The sequence below is a fragment of the Mustela lutreola genome, chromosome 7 (assembly GCF_030435805.1).
Source record: "Mustela lutreola isolate mMusLut2 chromosome 7, mMusLut2.pri, whole genome shotgun sequence".
Lineage (NCBI taxonomy): Eukaryota > Metazoa > Chordata > Mammalia > Carnivora > Mustelidae > Mustela > Mustela lutreola.
Genome location: NC_081296.1, coordinates 55,193,313 through 55,208,909, shown reverse-complemented (window position 1 = coordinate 55,208,909; position 15,597 = coordinate 55,193,313). Strand labels below are relative to the sequence as shown.

Below are 15,597 nucleotides of genomic sequence, written 5' to 3'. Positions count from 1 at the left end.
AGACACCTGCGTGCAGGGGGCCTTCTTGCTGAACATCTGACTCCGGGCCTCTGCCTGCGCTGTTCCCTCTGCCTCCTACCCTCTCCTCAGCTCCTCTCCTTCCACCTGCTACCTTCTGTACCCATCCTTCGTGAATCAGCTGAAAAGTCCCCTCCACACCCCCTCTGACTAGGTCAGGCCCTCTGCTGTGATTCCCAGAGTTCCTTGGTACTTCTCATTTCATGAGCCCCAGGACGCTCATTGTAAGCATCTGTTTAATTTTCTGTCTTCCCGACGTGAATAGCGAACACTCAGGCATGTGGTAAGTGCTTCACAGGATCAGCTTGTTTAATCTTTATAATAATCCTTTTAAGTGCTACTATTATCAATCCCAATTAATGGATGGGGAAAGTGATGTTCAGAGAGGTTAGGCAACTTGCCCAAGAGCAAACAGCAAGTCAATGATACAGTGCCATCTGTCTGGCTCTAAGCTGGCATTCTTAAGCCAGCAGCACCCGCCCTGGTCATCAGGGGCCATCCCAAGAGGGCCGCCCACCCCAGGCTGAGAGGGGATTTGTGCATTCAAGTGGGAAAGGCCTGCAAGCCTGGACCACAGACCCGGGTTCCCTACGCAAATTGTGGAAATGGAGGTGTCATAACCGTTCACCCTCTAGGGCTGGTCGCCCTTCCTTAGAGGCCCTGTCTGACCTCAGACACGGAGTGCAGGGTGCCCTCCTCCTCACTCACTCAGCTTACGTTCTTTTCCCAAAGGATTTACAGGGCTCCCAGTTACAGCGGTAGCCTAAGCAGAACACAGCCATGGGTGTCCCCTGAGGCAAGCAGCCTTTGCCAAGCACACCTTGGTGCTGGGACCCCAGACCCACAGATAAGAGCCCTCTGCCTTGGGGGTAGGGGGTGGAAGAGAGTCCTGGAAATGAGATGCCCCTGTGCTCTGGGGTCTGACGGCTGAGGGACCGGTCCCCACCTACTCCCCCAACCACTAAACCTGCGCCCCAGAGCAGATCACTCACCCTCCCTGCGCCTCTGGAAAATGGGAGTGTCTGCTAACAAAACCAAGCTCCCAGAGCCCATGCGACTGTGTGTGCCCAATGGCGGCTTCATAACTTATTCTTGAGAGCCCGGTGATTAATGTCCACGGGCTGTGGACCATTAGCGATTGGATTGAGAAGGTTCTGGCTCCATGTCAGAAGATCTGGGTGTGCAACCCGGCTCTGACCCATATTAGCTCTGGGATTAGGGTGTGGCCATGTTTTCACCGGGAGACTCTGTTTATTCATCTGTAAGTAGGGGGCTCCCTCCCTGCCCTGGGACCCTCCAAGGGATTTGTGTTTGTTTTCTGTAGAAGGGACTGTCCTGACCAGAGCTGGGTGCCTCCTCCTTGCTGTGTTAATTAATTGGAAGGGGGGGTGCCAGCCAGAAACCAATTAGGAGGTCCCTCTAGGGGCCTCTTGGGGGAGGGGAGGCAGTGGGCAAGGAGGGGCGGGTGGCAGCTCCTCCCTCATTGTCGCAACCTCCCCTCCCCCTCCCAGGCAGCTGGTCCCACACTCCAGGCCCACAAAGGAGAGGCTCATTCAAAACAGCTTCTTTTCATGCGGAAGCCGCTGGATTTGCATCTGTCCTCGCCCAGTGGGCTCTGCTCCATGCCAGCTGCCCAGCCTGAGCCTGCAGGGTCCACAGGCCAGGAGAGGAAGGGGAACAGAACTAGCTGATCAGAAAAGGGACGGAGAGGGGGGCTGGGCGCAGAGGGAATTTGCACATTCTCTCATCTCCTGGACACCAGACAAATTCTGTGGCTAGCGTATCCAGATCAGAATCAGCCGGTGCCAGGAGCCGGTGCCAGGAGCCGGCGGTGGCTGAGGCCATGTCTGCTCCAGGCTGGCCAACCCGGGAGAGAAATGGAAAAACTCACTCCATCTCTGAGCTGCCAGGGATGGATGCTGCCAGGCCGTGGGTCTAGCCAGTGTCCACACTCCCGAACCCGCCAAGCTCAATCAAGTCTGTGCCGATTCCACAGGGCCGGCTCACTGTGGGGCTTTGGGGGGCCCCAGGGCACCTCACCGTCCTTCCCAGATGCCTCTGCGTGCTGTCATAGGGGCAAAGGTGGCAATGACCCCGGGGCCAGAGAACACAGGGCCTAGGGGCCCAGGTGGGAAGAAAATAACCCTGGGAGCTCTGGAGGGAGAGACAGCGAGGAAGGAGAAAGGCTGAGGTTACTTACAGTATGCAGGAGACAGACATGGCTTGTGCCCGCGGCACCCTGAGATCCTAACTCAATGTTTTGGCACAACTCCTCCCGCATCCATCTCCTCAGAGGTCCTGGACAGCAGGGGCCGTGGCTTCGGTGTCCTGTGACCCTAATGCCTAACACACAGCCTGACCCAGACTAGGAGCTCCCAGGGTGCTGGCCCTAGGAACCAGTGAATGCTAGCACATACCTTCTGCATGAGAATGCTGGGTATTTGCAAGAACTGAGGCAAGGGAGGAGGTATGATGGGCACACAGTGCACGGGAGGCAGAACTTTCTGCTTCAGGTTTCTGGGAGCTGGGTCTCTGTGGGGAACGGTGAATATCTTTGCCCTCAAACTGGCTCTGTCACAGGCCTGCTTTCTCCTCTCTTCCAGTAAGAGCCAGACAGGAGACAGGTGCTGGGAAGTGGAATGTCTGGGAGTCCAGGCATCTTCTGGACTGGCCAGACCCTGGTCTGGGAATTGGAAGCAGAAGGCTTCATACTCCTTCCTTCTCCTTTGTCCTGGCCCAGGAGGTTGCAAGGTACCCCAGATACTTTTTCAAGAGAAGAGGGAGACTCTGACCCGAGAGGTCCGGGCTGGGGTGGTGCAGTGGGGTCACTGGAGTGGGGCCAAACTCCCTGTCCCGGCACGGGCTGCCTGAGGCCCCCCTCGCACGGCAGCCAGGAATCAGGAGCCTTCAGGTTCTGACTCCTCCAGCCAAAAACCCGCTGAGTGACTTTAGGTAACTTAGGATTCGTTCTCTGGGTCCCTGTTCTATTATTTGTCAGGGGAGAGATTTGGATGGCTTTGACTCAAACTTCCTATTCTCTGAGGCCGCTCTTCAGGGGTCCTAAGGACACACGACCTGGCCAAACGAAGGTCTGTTAGTAGCTTCCTGGACAAGGCCACACTGTCCTTGGTTCCAGCACATCCAGCAGGAACCAGGGGCTCCCCTTTGTGAGCTAGGCTGTGCTGGGACAGGGGCAGGAGAGAAAGGGCTGCCGTGCAGAATGAGGGGCCCAGCCATGGTCAAGGATGTCACTTCTGAACCTGGAACTGGCTGCTCAGAGTGGGGGATGCTGGCCTCTAGAATATTCTGTCTGCCCACACTCCTTCTCCTAAGACCTTCTGAGGTGCAGCAGGCATTCCGGCTGCTTGGGGTACTCTGTTCTTGGACTGCCGACCCCCCGGAGGTGGCCTTGGGGACCAGGAAAGCGCTGAGCTCCCAGCATCTCGTGTGACAAGCCACACTCAGGAACGAGGAAGCCCAGTCACCTTCCTTACCTACCAGCCCAGCTCTGACCACAGCCAGACAAAAGCCAGGAAATCACTCCAAAGGACCTCAAGGCAGCAAAAGGCGTTTGCAAAGCCCTGCATTACAGAGGCAGACCTTTCTTATAGCCTCCTGACTTGTACTCTGTGCACAATTTTAATGTGTTTTTTTCTGTTTTGCTAGCTGATGGGAGTTTAGAAACATATTTAGGGCCAGAGAAGCACAGTCAGGCTGGTGCATGACTGACCCGGCATCGAGACAGAAAACGCATAGAGAGCAGGCAGAAAAGGGCAAAGAATAAAATCATCCCATTACTGGGAAAGCAGCCTTCGCTCCCTCCGTGCTCACCTGCCCTCTGGACTGATACGGGACTGAACCTGGGAGGAGATGGGCCCTTAACCTCCTGGGGATGTTTATGGTCTGACAGGCTGCATCCCTTCTTTTTATCTTCCTTCTCCTCATGATTGCATAAAGAACCCAAGACAGCTTATGAGATTCCACACAATAAAATAAGAGTTTAAAACATCATAACCAGGAATCATTCTGTCAGCCTGGAAGGTCCCACTCCGGAGACCTACGGCTCTTCATCTCTCATGCCATCTGGGGCAGGGGTTCCTCCAAGCCCCTCAGATTTCAAGGGCAACATTAGCGGCTGCACCTCAAAAAGAAGGGGGCCAGGGTGCGCACGAGAGGGGGATGGTAGATGGAAACTGGAGGCCCATCTAGACTCAGGAGGTTCTCCTGAAGATCTAACAGTTTGTCATCGGTTTCCTCTCCTCCACTTTCCAGGCCCTCTGAGCTAAAGAGACCTTCTTCCCGATCCACACCTTACCCCTGGCCCAGAGGACTCCAAGCGGCAGGCAGCCGGGGCTCACCAGAAAGGGGTGACCTTTGCCTTAAGGAACAAGCAAGGCTGGGGTCTCACCCTCCAACCCAGTCCTCCCCTGCCTGTCACTCCAGCTGGTAAGCAGTGATTCCACCTCTCAGACCCCCTCGAGGGTTCCTCTTCTTATCTGTCTTGTGACTAGACCAACCCCCCAAAAGAGAGAGCTCCCCCTGTCGCCATCAGAGCCCACTTCCTCGCAGAAGATGTGCCAATGCCCAACAGAAGGGATCCAAGACATCCAAGAAACCAACTGCTCACCTCATAGATGGAAAAAACAGAGGCTTAGAGATGGCCGTGACTAGCCCAAGGTCACACAGCCTTTTGGTGGTTGACTGAGGACTAGAGGCCAGGCCTTCAGACTCCTAGAGCACTGTGGTTCTTCTAGAACTCTTGGAGAAGCCTCTTCTGGCAGGCTTTCAGGCAGCAGGAGGGCTCCTAGGCCCTCTCCTGCTTCTCTTTTGCTCTCCTAGGCCTCCCCACGTGAACATTGCTGGTCTGTGAAGGGCTGGCAAGGGGAGAGAAGCTAGGGTTAAGGTGGGGATTTTATCTAATCCTCTGAGCTGGCTTAAACTGACGCCACATTGGTTAGGGCAGGAGAACATCCAGGAGGGTTTGGTGGGGGCTGCGGGGAAAGAGGAGGGCATCAGTGAATAATCACTAGATTCAAGAGGCTAGGCCTGCCACTGAGTTTAGCAGACAAGTACCCACTTTTGTGGGCTCCATGCCTCGGGGGCCTGAGGCTTCGAGTAGTGACCCCCTTTCATGGCATAACCCAGCGTCCATGTACTCAACAGGGCAGAGCAAGACAAAGATCATAGGCTATAGGTTGTGATAGAGCTGACGGCAAACCCCAGCTTTGCTACTTACTTGCTGTGTGAACTTAAGCAAGTCCCTTTTCCTCTCTGAGCCTCAGCCTCTTCCACTCCTAAGGGGGCTGAACACACCTTCCTTGCAGGCCTCCTGGGAAGGAAGGCTGCCTGAGCTCATGTACATAAAGAGACGCAGGGGAGGCAATGAGTCAAATTTCAGTGCTATTATTACAAATCTCATATGCTTTATCTCTCATTCAGGCCCATCCATTACTCTTCTGCCTTGGCCTGTTTGCGTCTTTGACATGAATAACCTTAATGATAATAATCCTTCCCAGGCATCATTTCCAAACACGAAGAAGCATCCTACCCACCGTGGTCCACAGCAGCCCTGCCAGGAGTACTCAAAACTGAGGCAGATCCTTAGCCCCCAGGCACATCCCCCCCGCCACCCCCAGCAACGTTTCTAAGTCCCAGTTTGGGCACTGAGCCCAAAGACCCTGGACAGACAAGCTGTCTCTGGGCAGGCAGATCTCCTCGAGGCACTGGTAACCCCTGGCTTAGCAGAAGGAGCCTGAAGAACCCTTCCCATCACCTCCACAGCTGACCCTCCATCTGGTCCACGGCACTGACCTCCTCTCCACATTGGCCTCCAGCTCTCCAGTCCTGAAAACCAGGTGGGTAGCTGCTAGAATCTGGCCTTGGGTGCGGGGATTGCCAATCCTAAGGCCAAGGCCACGCTGTGAGCTCCTTACCTGACAGGGCCCTCTGAAAAGTCTGGGTTTACACCTCTGATCTTCTTACTAGTTCTTCAACTGTCTGTCACCACCCCCAGGATCCACAGTTTCATCCTCATATTCCACAAGAGGAAACTGAGGCCCAGAGTAGAAGGGCCCAGCCAAGGTCATCCATGGGGTTTGGGGCAGAGGGGAGAGTGAACTTAGGTCTCCACAGGTCTCCTGATGCTGGGCACTTTCCACAACTATCTTGGTCTGCTTTCCATAATGGGGAGGCCACAAAGTCTCTCCAATAAACCTGGGCCGCTGTAGCAGAGTCAGAACTCTCCTCCAGTATGGGGGCTGTCAGAACACGCATCTCTCCTGTCCCTGTCACATTCCCTCCCCGCATCTTCAAGAGGGTCATCAGGGAACCTGTCCTACCCCTAGTGGCAACTCCTGGGGCTGGAGGAGTGCCTTCTCCACTGAGTAGCTCCGGAGTGGGGCCAGAGTTCGCAGGACCGGCAGCAGCGCCTGGCAGGTGGGGTGGATTTGCCCGTCGGATGGTCTCCCCAGGGCGACAAGCCCATTCCCACACCCACTCCTGCCAGCGTCGCTCCCCGTGGCGCGCTCTAACGGGAGACACCAAGCAGCTGCCCAACACTGCTCTCCAGGGGTTAAAAATGCAGCATCCTAAATAAGGGTTAAAAATGCAGTCGCGGGGCGGGCCGGTGCGGGTGTGTGTGTGTGTGGGGGGGGGGGGTGTCCAAACCACTGCGGCTGCCAAAGCGGCATCCTCCCCCTTCCCTCCGCAGTCCCTGGGGGCCAGAGCGACTGGAGGAACCCGGGGAGCAGAGGAGGCGCGCGCCGCACCTCCCCGGCACCAGTGCCCCCTCCCCACGCCCACACCCCCGCGCCCCCAGCAGCCGAGGCCGGGGGCTGCAGGCGCCGGCGGGTCCCGGGCGCGGCGGGCGAGCGGCGCTTACCTTTGTGACAGTCATGCAGAAACTCCGGGGCGGTGCGGGGGCGCGGGCGCGGCGTGCGGGGGCGGCGGCCCGGGTCCACCGCGGGCCCCAGGCGGCGGCGGGAAGCAGGCGGGCGCGGCGCGGGCAGCTCTGGGCGCGCTCACCGCTCCCCGCGCCCCGCGGGCAGTTCGCAGGAGCCTGGGGCCGCGCTCCGGGCGGGCAGCGCGCAGGGACCGCTCGTCGGCGCTCGCCCGCCGCTCGCCGCTGATGTCAGCCCCGAATGTGCATTTATAATAGATGAGCCTCCTTCGCCGCAGGAAGGCGAGGCAGGAAGAAAGGGAGAGGGGGAGAGGGCCCAGGCTGGGGGGCGGGGGGAGGAAGAGGGGCCGGGAACTCGCTACAAAGGAGCGGGGGGGCGGGGGGGAGGAGGAGGAGGAGGAAGCGCACGCCCGCTCGCTGCCCTGCCCTGCGCCTGGGGCTTGCTAGCCCGCCGCCGGGCACCGCCGCTCCCCTGGCCCCGGCCAGGCGCCCAGGCCCGAGGCCTTAACCCCTTCGCGCCCGCGGACGCCACGCGTCCGGGCGAGGCCAGGTCCTGGCACCTGCTGGCTGCGGGCGCGCACGGCCACCCCCGCGCTTGGGGGCCCCCGTTGGCCCGGGGACGCTGCTGAAGTCACACGCTAGACTGCCGAGACGCCGCGTGGGCCGGGAAGCCCGCCAGGCTCGCCCCCTGGAGGTTGGCGACGTCGGTCCCGGGCCTAGAGTGCCGCGCAGCAGCGGAGAGGGGCGTGGCGGCCGCAGGCCCTGCCTCGCCCGACCCCGCACGGGGTCGCGGGACTGGCGGTCTTTTGAATCTAATTCCCCGCAGCGATTGGCTGGCCCAGCGGGCAGTGTAGCCAGTTTCACAGAGAAGGAAACTGAGGACCAGACTGGGAAGTGACTTAGACAAGGGCAAACAGCCATCCTTGGCTCCAGGCGGTCGTCCTGGCGCCCGCTCTTTCCACGTCTCCACAAGCTCTCTACGGAACCCCTTGTTTAAAAAGCTAGACTCCTCTAGAGATCGGACCGTCCCTGTCCTAGGAGTGTCTACACTGCGCTTGGGTGCAGCGCTACTCTGGCGGAGCACAGACGCGACCTGTGTGGTGCATCCGCTGACGGACTTGAGGGACAACCACCTGAAGGTAACGGGGCAAGTCTCCTCCTTCCCAAGCACCTGAGCAGAACCGGTTTCGGCAGATACTGAACCTCTGAAACTCAAAAGAGGAGGGGTTAGTGGAGACGGAGGCGGAGGAATCTTCGCGCCCCACTGCCTGCCTTAAGCCCGGAAGTGCTGGCTTCCTGCTCCACCGCGACTGTGCAAAGCAATTAACTAGACCAAGTGGACCTGGTGGTGTCTGGGCACCTGCTCTGCGGAAGGTGCTGGAGAAAGAGGGGAGACCAGTTGCCTGCCTTCAAGGAGCCGGCTGAGTAGACGACAACAGTAGTCATCGGGATCTGCTGAGCGCTCAGTGGATGGGCCTGCTATATTTTTATTTTAATTTCTTTTCCTGTAACCCTACCTGCAAGAGTATGAGGAAGGAATTACCATCTTCATTTTGCTGATGAGTGAACACACTCAGAGAGGGGAGGGGACCTGCCCAAGATCACACACTGACAGCCAGGACTTGAACAGAAGTCTTTCTAATAGAGATCTTTTATTTGATTATTTTATTTTATTTTATTTTACAGAGAAAGACATACAGAGAGGGAACACAAACAGGGGGAATGGGAGAGATAGAAGCAGGCTTCCCGCCCAGCAAGGAGCTCCATGTGGGGCTCGATCCCAGGACCCTGGGGCCAGGACCTGAACCAAAGGTAGACGCTTCAGGACTGAGCCACCCAGGTGCCCCAGAAGTCTTTTTAAATGGTGACTAGCACTCCCAGCATTGCACCGTGGCTCTGCAGGTTCCACAGTGCACACTCACACTTGCTGCCCTATGTGATCTTCACACTTGTCCTCGGAGGTGGATGGACAGCTACTGGCCCCACTTCAATGTGTTTCAATGACTTGCTAATTCTCTTGGGGAGCAAATGTTGCTGCATTTCCTCTGTGCACACCCTTCCTGTTCCCATGTTGGACCACATGCTTTTGACCACAGTGCTCCCCTGCCAAGAACACCCTCCTGATTTTTATGCACTAATTCAACATACCCCATCTCTTGTGGCCCTACCTCTTTGGTGCACCCGGACTCCAGCCCCCACGCTCATTTGGGTCTGAGTGCCTGATGTTTTCATGAGCTTCCTGAGGTGAGTTAACAAGTGTCCTGAGCACAAGGCCATGGCTTCTCTTGCTGTGTGCCCCTGGGCAAACAGTAGGTGCTCAGTGAATATTTAACACTTTTAACAATGAATCAAGCGAAATAAACCTTTGACACACAGCAGAGAAAATTTAAATTAGACCCACAAAAGCATTTTCCTAGGCGAGCTGTCCTGCATCAGAAGTGGGTCACATTCCCTGTCTGGATTGTCTTGGTAAGATCAGCCTTCAAGACCGGAGGCTGGACCTTCAGACCTTTCCACGGCCCCTCCAACCATTCTTGGAAGACACTGAAGGACAACTCAAAATCACCGGTCATCCTTCCCCCATGGCTGTGACTTGTCCATTTTATCCCTCACGGATATTTCAGATCCCAGATTGTTAGCCTCAGCTAGCCAGCATGCCTCTTGGCACTTTCCCCACCATCCGCCGGCATTGTGGGCTCTGGGAATGAGACAAATACTTAATATCAGCTTGAGCCAAATGTAATTAGGAACATCAATCTTCTGCCCACAACCCACGTGACATGCTCCAAAGGCAGACAGAAAATGTTCCCGATCCCTCACAGGCTGGTGGCTCACCCCTCTGTCTCATCTCCCCCTCGGGATGGAGGTCTGGGAGAGAGCGAAGAGCCTCTCAAAGAACTCTGCCTCCCCTTGTCAAATCCGAAGAAGATGCTCAGAAATGCCTTTTCTGTGATGCAGTTGTCTATACCACAACACCTCCTGCCCTGAGTTCCAGCAACACGGCCCATCTCACTTCACATTCTTCCCAAAGCACAGCCTGAGAAAAGAAGCTGTCTCCACTATTACTGCCCTCACAGCATTTTCTTTTGCTTGGGCCACACCAACTGGTCCTCCTGCCTCCTATCTTATGCCCACCCATCCATTCTCTACCCAGCAGTTCATGCACTCCTGAGTAAACACGCACAGATCTGCCTCCATGAAACTGATCAGGGGCTCCCTGATGCCTTCAGGATGAAGCCTAACCAGGATCCTCCAAGACCCACTCCAGTCTCTTTCATCTTCAGGCTTCTTGTCTCATCATACTCTTACCCATATCTTCCCCCTCAGTACCTGTCAGAGTCTTCCTCATTCTTTCCTCAGATGTTGCCTCCTCCAGGAGGCCTTCCTGGATTATGACAAGGATGGCGTAGTGGCCCAGCCTCTGTGCTACTTTCCACACTCCCCGAGTCTCTTTCTGTGCCTGTGCATTGTTTTGACATTTCCTGTTTGTGTGTGTGGCATCCTGCAGTAGGACAAGCTGCTTGAAGACAGGAACTACTCCTTTTCTTGGCGATTCCAGCACGCAGCCATTCTAGAGCGTTCCTACATCCCCTTCCCTCTATACAATTCTCATGGTTTATATTTCTCCCTTCCTGGCTCTTCGTTTTTTTCCCAGTCTCACTCCTTGGCTACATGTCTTAGTCCCTGGGTTCTCTCCAGCCCCTGTCTCTGTCGCCCCCACCTCTCCAAGCTTCAAATCTGCAAGTCTGTGTCCTGTATGCATGCTGTGCCTATGTGGGATGTATGGACATGGATGAAGAAGGGAGGAGCTGCGTAAGTGAGGGAAGCTCCGTGAGGGAAGCCAGGGGTCAGCTGCCCCTGCCCTTGTCTGCTCTCCCAGCTCTCTCTGGGGCCATGGTGGCAAACAGGCATGTTCAGCCACTGGCAAGGAAGATGGCAGACACTGCAGATGCAGCCCAGAGATAGATGTGCTCCAGAAACTCTGCCCACTCTTATACGGTACAAGGCTTCAGTGCTGTGGTCTGGAACCCTAATGCCTGGGCTCAAATCCTGGCTCTCCCTCACTATCTGTGGGATCAGGACAGGTGTTTGATCTCCTCTTCGCCAGTGGCGGTAATACCACTGGCCCAGAGAGCTGTTATGGGATCTCAGTGAGAGAGCACTGGGGGCCGTGTATCTGCCCGAGTAGCTTGTGGATTCAGACTCCTCCAGGGTACAGGAAAGGGAATCAGAGGCCTGAGTTCCAGTTCAAGCTGTACCATCTGTGAGCATGTGGTTTACCAATGCCCCCTAGCCTTGCCAGGCCATGGTTTGCTCCTTTATAGAATGAGATGACAGAAACCCATCGTCTCTAGTAGTATCAATTGGCAAACGTATATTAAAGATAAAAAATGTTTGAAAGAAAAAATGAAAGGGGAAGAAAAGCCAGCCATGCCACCAACCACCAACAGAGGGCATGAGCGGTCCCTGGTATCTGGCCACCTGGGACCTAGGAACCAGACACCCAGCTTGGAGCTCCTTTTGCATCTCAACTTCGGGAACACCTCCACCTGTGCCTCTCAAAGCCTGGGTCCCAGAGCAGCAGCAGGTGGCTCTGGGAGCTTGTTCTAAACGAAGATTCTTGGGCCCCACACCAGGCTTACTGGCACTGGAACTCTGAAAGTGGGTCCAGCGCTGTGTTTAAGTAAGTCCTCCTGGGATTCTGAAGAGCACTGATTTTCAGCATACAGTACAGCAGGCATCCTGTGGGCCAGTGGCTGGAAGGTGCTTCGCAAACCACACAGAACCAGGAGGAAGGAAGGGGCTGTTTCGCCTCCCGTCTTTTAGGCAACAGCCTGGAACTTTAACCTGTACTTCAAAATCCGTAGCTAGAGGCTTTTAAGATCTTTCCACCAAAGATGAGGAGGTTATAGGCATGGCAGAACCAGAGAAGGGCCCTGGCTCTGGGTGTTCACACTTTGGCTTGAAATCATGCACAGCCTCAGGAGCTGCAGGTACTACCAGGGTTAGCCCCCCTCGGCCCTTCCAGGATGATCCTGAAGATGCCCCCAGGAGTGGGAAGTGCCTGGGTATCCTGATTGCCTTGTGGGAGAGAAGGCCCTCAAGGCTCAGAGACTTGGAGAAGGGTCTCAGAGATATGCTTATGGGGTGACTACCCTTCCCAGATGCCCTCAGCCAGACCAGTCCCTGACAGTCCCATGCCCCCGCAGATCCCTCTCCCTCTGTGTCTCCAGGGACAGACTCCTTCAGGAGGAGTCTGGGGCTCCTTTAATAGAATGAGAAGATCCTGGATCCCCCACTGCCACCCCAGGAATGCTCCGTGCCATCCTCCTCCAGCCTGGCTCAGCAGAAAGTCCTTCCATTCTGACAATCCCCCTACCCAACACCCAGACACTCTGTCCTCTCCCTCCACTGAGCCCCTAGCACTTACCAGCTTGTCCCTGTTAAATACCCCGAGGTGTCACTGTTGCATTTTAATCCCCCGTCACTTGTAAAGAGCAGGCTTTAGACCAGATAGTTCCCGAGGTCTCCCCCTGCTGTAAGACATTCTGACTCCGGTCCACAAGAATCAGGCTTATCTCCCCCTCGTTAGGACTGCTCTTAGTGTGGGCAGGGCCTTATGGAAATCTGTGTGTGTGTGTGTGGTGGGGGATCCATGTCTATATAAACAGTTTGATTTTTAAATGTACTACAAAATTCTTGGCCCATATGTGGTGTTGTGATTTATCAATAAAAATTTATAATAATGTGTAGAGAAAGGAAACTAACTAACTTGTTTATTGTCCAAACAGGGCATATGAAGATTCTTTGTAGAATCCAGGAAACATTTTTTTCTTTTTTTAGTTGTTTTTTTTTTTTCTTGTTTTTGTTTTTGTTTTAATTTGAGAGAGAGCAGGAGTAGGGGAAGGGCAGAGGCAGAGGGACAAGGAGACTTCCCACTGAGCCTTAAGCCCAATCTGGGACTCAGTCCCAGGACCCTGAGATAATGACCTGAGCTGAAGGCAGATATTTGATCAACTGAGCCACCTAGACACCCCAAGAACCATCTTTTCTTATTCAACCATCTCTCTATATTCTTTATTGTCAAATATGTCATTCCTGGTTAATTCCTCATCTTCCACCAGGAGAAAAAGGCTATAACACTGCTATCATTCACAATTTCGTGCTTCTTAGGAACTTATTTGTAGCCAAATAGTACGGGTCCCCTTGCCTCTGCTGGTCCCTGCTACTGTCTCTTTCATGCCAGTTACATCATTACTGATGACGCTGTACCATCCACTGTGACATCTAGAAATCCTGGCTTCCAGTGAATTCTTCAAAGGGTCTTCATCTGCTTCATCGGTGATGCCCCTTCATGCGAGTCTTACCCGATGTGTGGGAGAAGGTTCACTTGTTTTCTGGATGTAAATTGAGCATTCAGAATGCCAGGGTGTAAATGACCAATGTTTTAAGCCATAGAACCCTGTCCCGGGGGCTCAGGAAGGTCAGTACTAGGGTGAAGGATGCTTGCTGCCACCCCTGCCACTGTGGGCTATTGGCCAGAGGTGACACTGTGGTCAGATCATAGATGAGGGGAAGACCCAGCCCAGACTTACACACAGGGTCAGTGGTAGACCGATGGTAGCCCAGAGGCCTGAACTTGTCTTGAGTCTGACATGGGAATCACTCCTAATCAGCATGTCAGCCCCATTTCAGGGACCTCCATCCTACAAAAGCCTGAGTACCAGCCACACGGTGGGAACTACCTACCCATCAGACCACCCTCTTGGAAGGGAGGCCTGATTTCAGAGCTCTAGGACAGCTCCCCAAGTGTGAGTCCCAGAGCTCTTGGTGGGGGGGTCATCAAGCCAACCCCACGCCTGGGGTAAATGTCAGAGGGTATCCTGACAAGAGAAATGGGGCACCAAGCCCCAGGCAGGGTCCAGGCCAGCTCCCCGGCATCTTGCATTGGTGGCAGTGTAGGCCCTGACTGGTTCTCCCCCTTCCCCCACCCTCACTGGGCTAGGCTTCTCTCCAAGACAGTGGCACCTGCTTTCAGAGAGACCAGTGAAGGTAACTTGGTTGGAGGGAAGAGTGCTGGGCTGTGGGTCTGGGGACCTGAGCCTCGTTGCTTACAGCAGCCCCGTGTGTTTGCATAACAGGTCACCCCCATGGTCAGCCCCGGGAGTGCTTCTTACAGATGGGGGCTGGCATCTGCCTCTTGGTCTCCTTGTGGTCCAGGCTCCTTTCCCCCAAATCTTACCTCTTTACCAGTTATGTCTCCATTCCATGACTGCTTCTCCCATCAGGAAAATGGTATTAATTTGACAATTCATTTGGCAAATATTTAACAGGAACCTACTCTGTACCATCTGCGGTGCCGGGGGCTGAGGACGGGGGTGGGACCAAAGCCAAGGTCCCTGCCCCCCATAAACTTGTGTTCTGTGAGTGTGGGGCCAGGGATAGAGACAATGAGCAAATGCCCCAGTAAATACATGGCTGGGGCTGAAGGGTGTGATGCAAGGTAAGGAGGAAGGGGTCGGGGAGACCTAAGGAACACAGCAACACTCGGGCAGAACCTTGAGGGACCGGGATAGGTGCGCTGCGTGCGTCTGGGCACTGGAAGCCCAGGCAGAGGGGAGAGTGAGGCTGCCTTTCCTGGTGTGGTGGCCCACAGGGCTGGATGGAAGGAGAGAAGGATACTGCACTGGTGTGGAGCCGATCCTCTAGGAGAGGACACAGAAGCCAGTGCCCAACGTTCTTGGACAATTCTTTAGAGAGATGTCTACCCCTGCCATCAGATCTCTATCCCCAAACTCTTACGCACCCTGGGGCATGGTTGCTGCTGCTGCTGCTTCCTCTTCTCCTCCTCCTCCTCCTTCTTCTCCTTCTTCTTCTTTTTAAGAGTTTATTTATTTGAAAGAGAGAGAAAGAGAGCACAAGCAGGGGGAGCAGTAGAGGGAGAGAGACAAGCAGACTCCCCACTGAGCTCAAGTTCCGCATGGGGTTCTATCCCAGGACCCTGACATCATGACCTGAGCCAAAGTCAGACACTTAATCGACTGAGCCACCTAAGTGTGGGCATGGATATTTATTTATTTATTTATTTATTTGAAAGTGGGTGTGGGGGGAGGGGCAGAGGGAGAGAGAGAGAATCCCAAGCAGGCTCCATGACCAGCGCAGACATAGGGCTCGATCTCATGACTCTGAGATAATGACTCAAACTGAAAGCAAGAGTTGAACACTCTGTGGACTGATCGCCCTCTTCCCCTACCCAGGCCATGGCTTATAGGTGCCCACAGCCAGGGGCACCACCCATTACTTCTTCCTCTTCCTCCAGACTTCCTTCCAAAAGGACAGAATCCTGCCAGGGGACCTCTGCAGGCAGGAAGATTCATGTTTTCTGCCATCGTCAGACATGGGGACCCAAGATCAAAAATCTGAAGGTGACCAGTCCCAGGAGCCTTCTCTGGGCTGGTGTCTCAATCTGTCTTTACTGTGATCCTAGAGGGGTTTATGTCCATTTTGCAGATGAAGAGATAGAGGCTCAGTGAGTTGGAGCCCAAGGTTGTTGGAAGAGGCAGTGATGGAGACAAGAGTCACCCGTGGGTCAGCCTGCATCCAAGCTGGGCTCTTTCTGCTGTACCACTTGGATCTCTGCCCTTTTGGACAGTTCCTTCCCTATGCTCTCCGCTGCTTAG

General features: G+C 55.0%; 1 protein-coding gene across 1 annotated transcript in view; it reads right to left on the bottom strand.

The window, feature by feature from the left end:
- The window catches only part of CORO2B (coronin 2B), a 127,575-nt gene extending 119,992 nt beyond the window's left edge, over nt 1-7,583 (bottom strand). Inside the window, exon 1 of the mRNA XM_059180929.1 lies at nt 6,899-7,583. Within this exon, the coding sequence (XP_059036912.1) occupies nt 6,899-6,913 (15 nt within the window). The 5' untranslated portion in view covers nt 6,914-7,583. The remainder of the gene's footprint in view (nt 1-6,898) is intronic.
- Nucleotides 7,584-15,597: the final 8,014 nt, after the last annotated feature.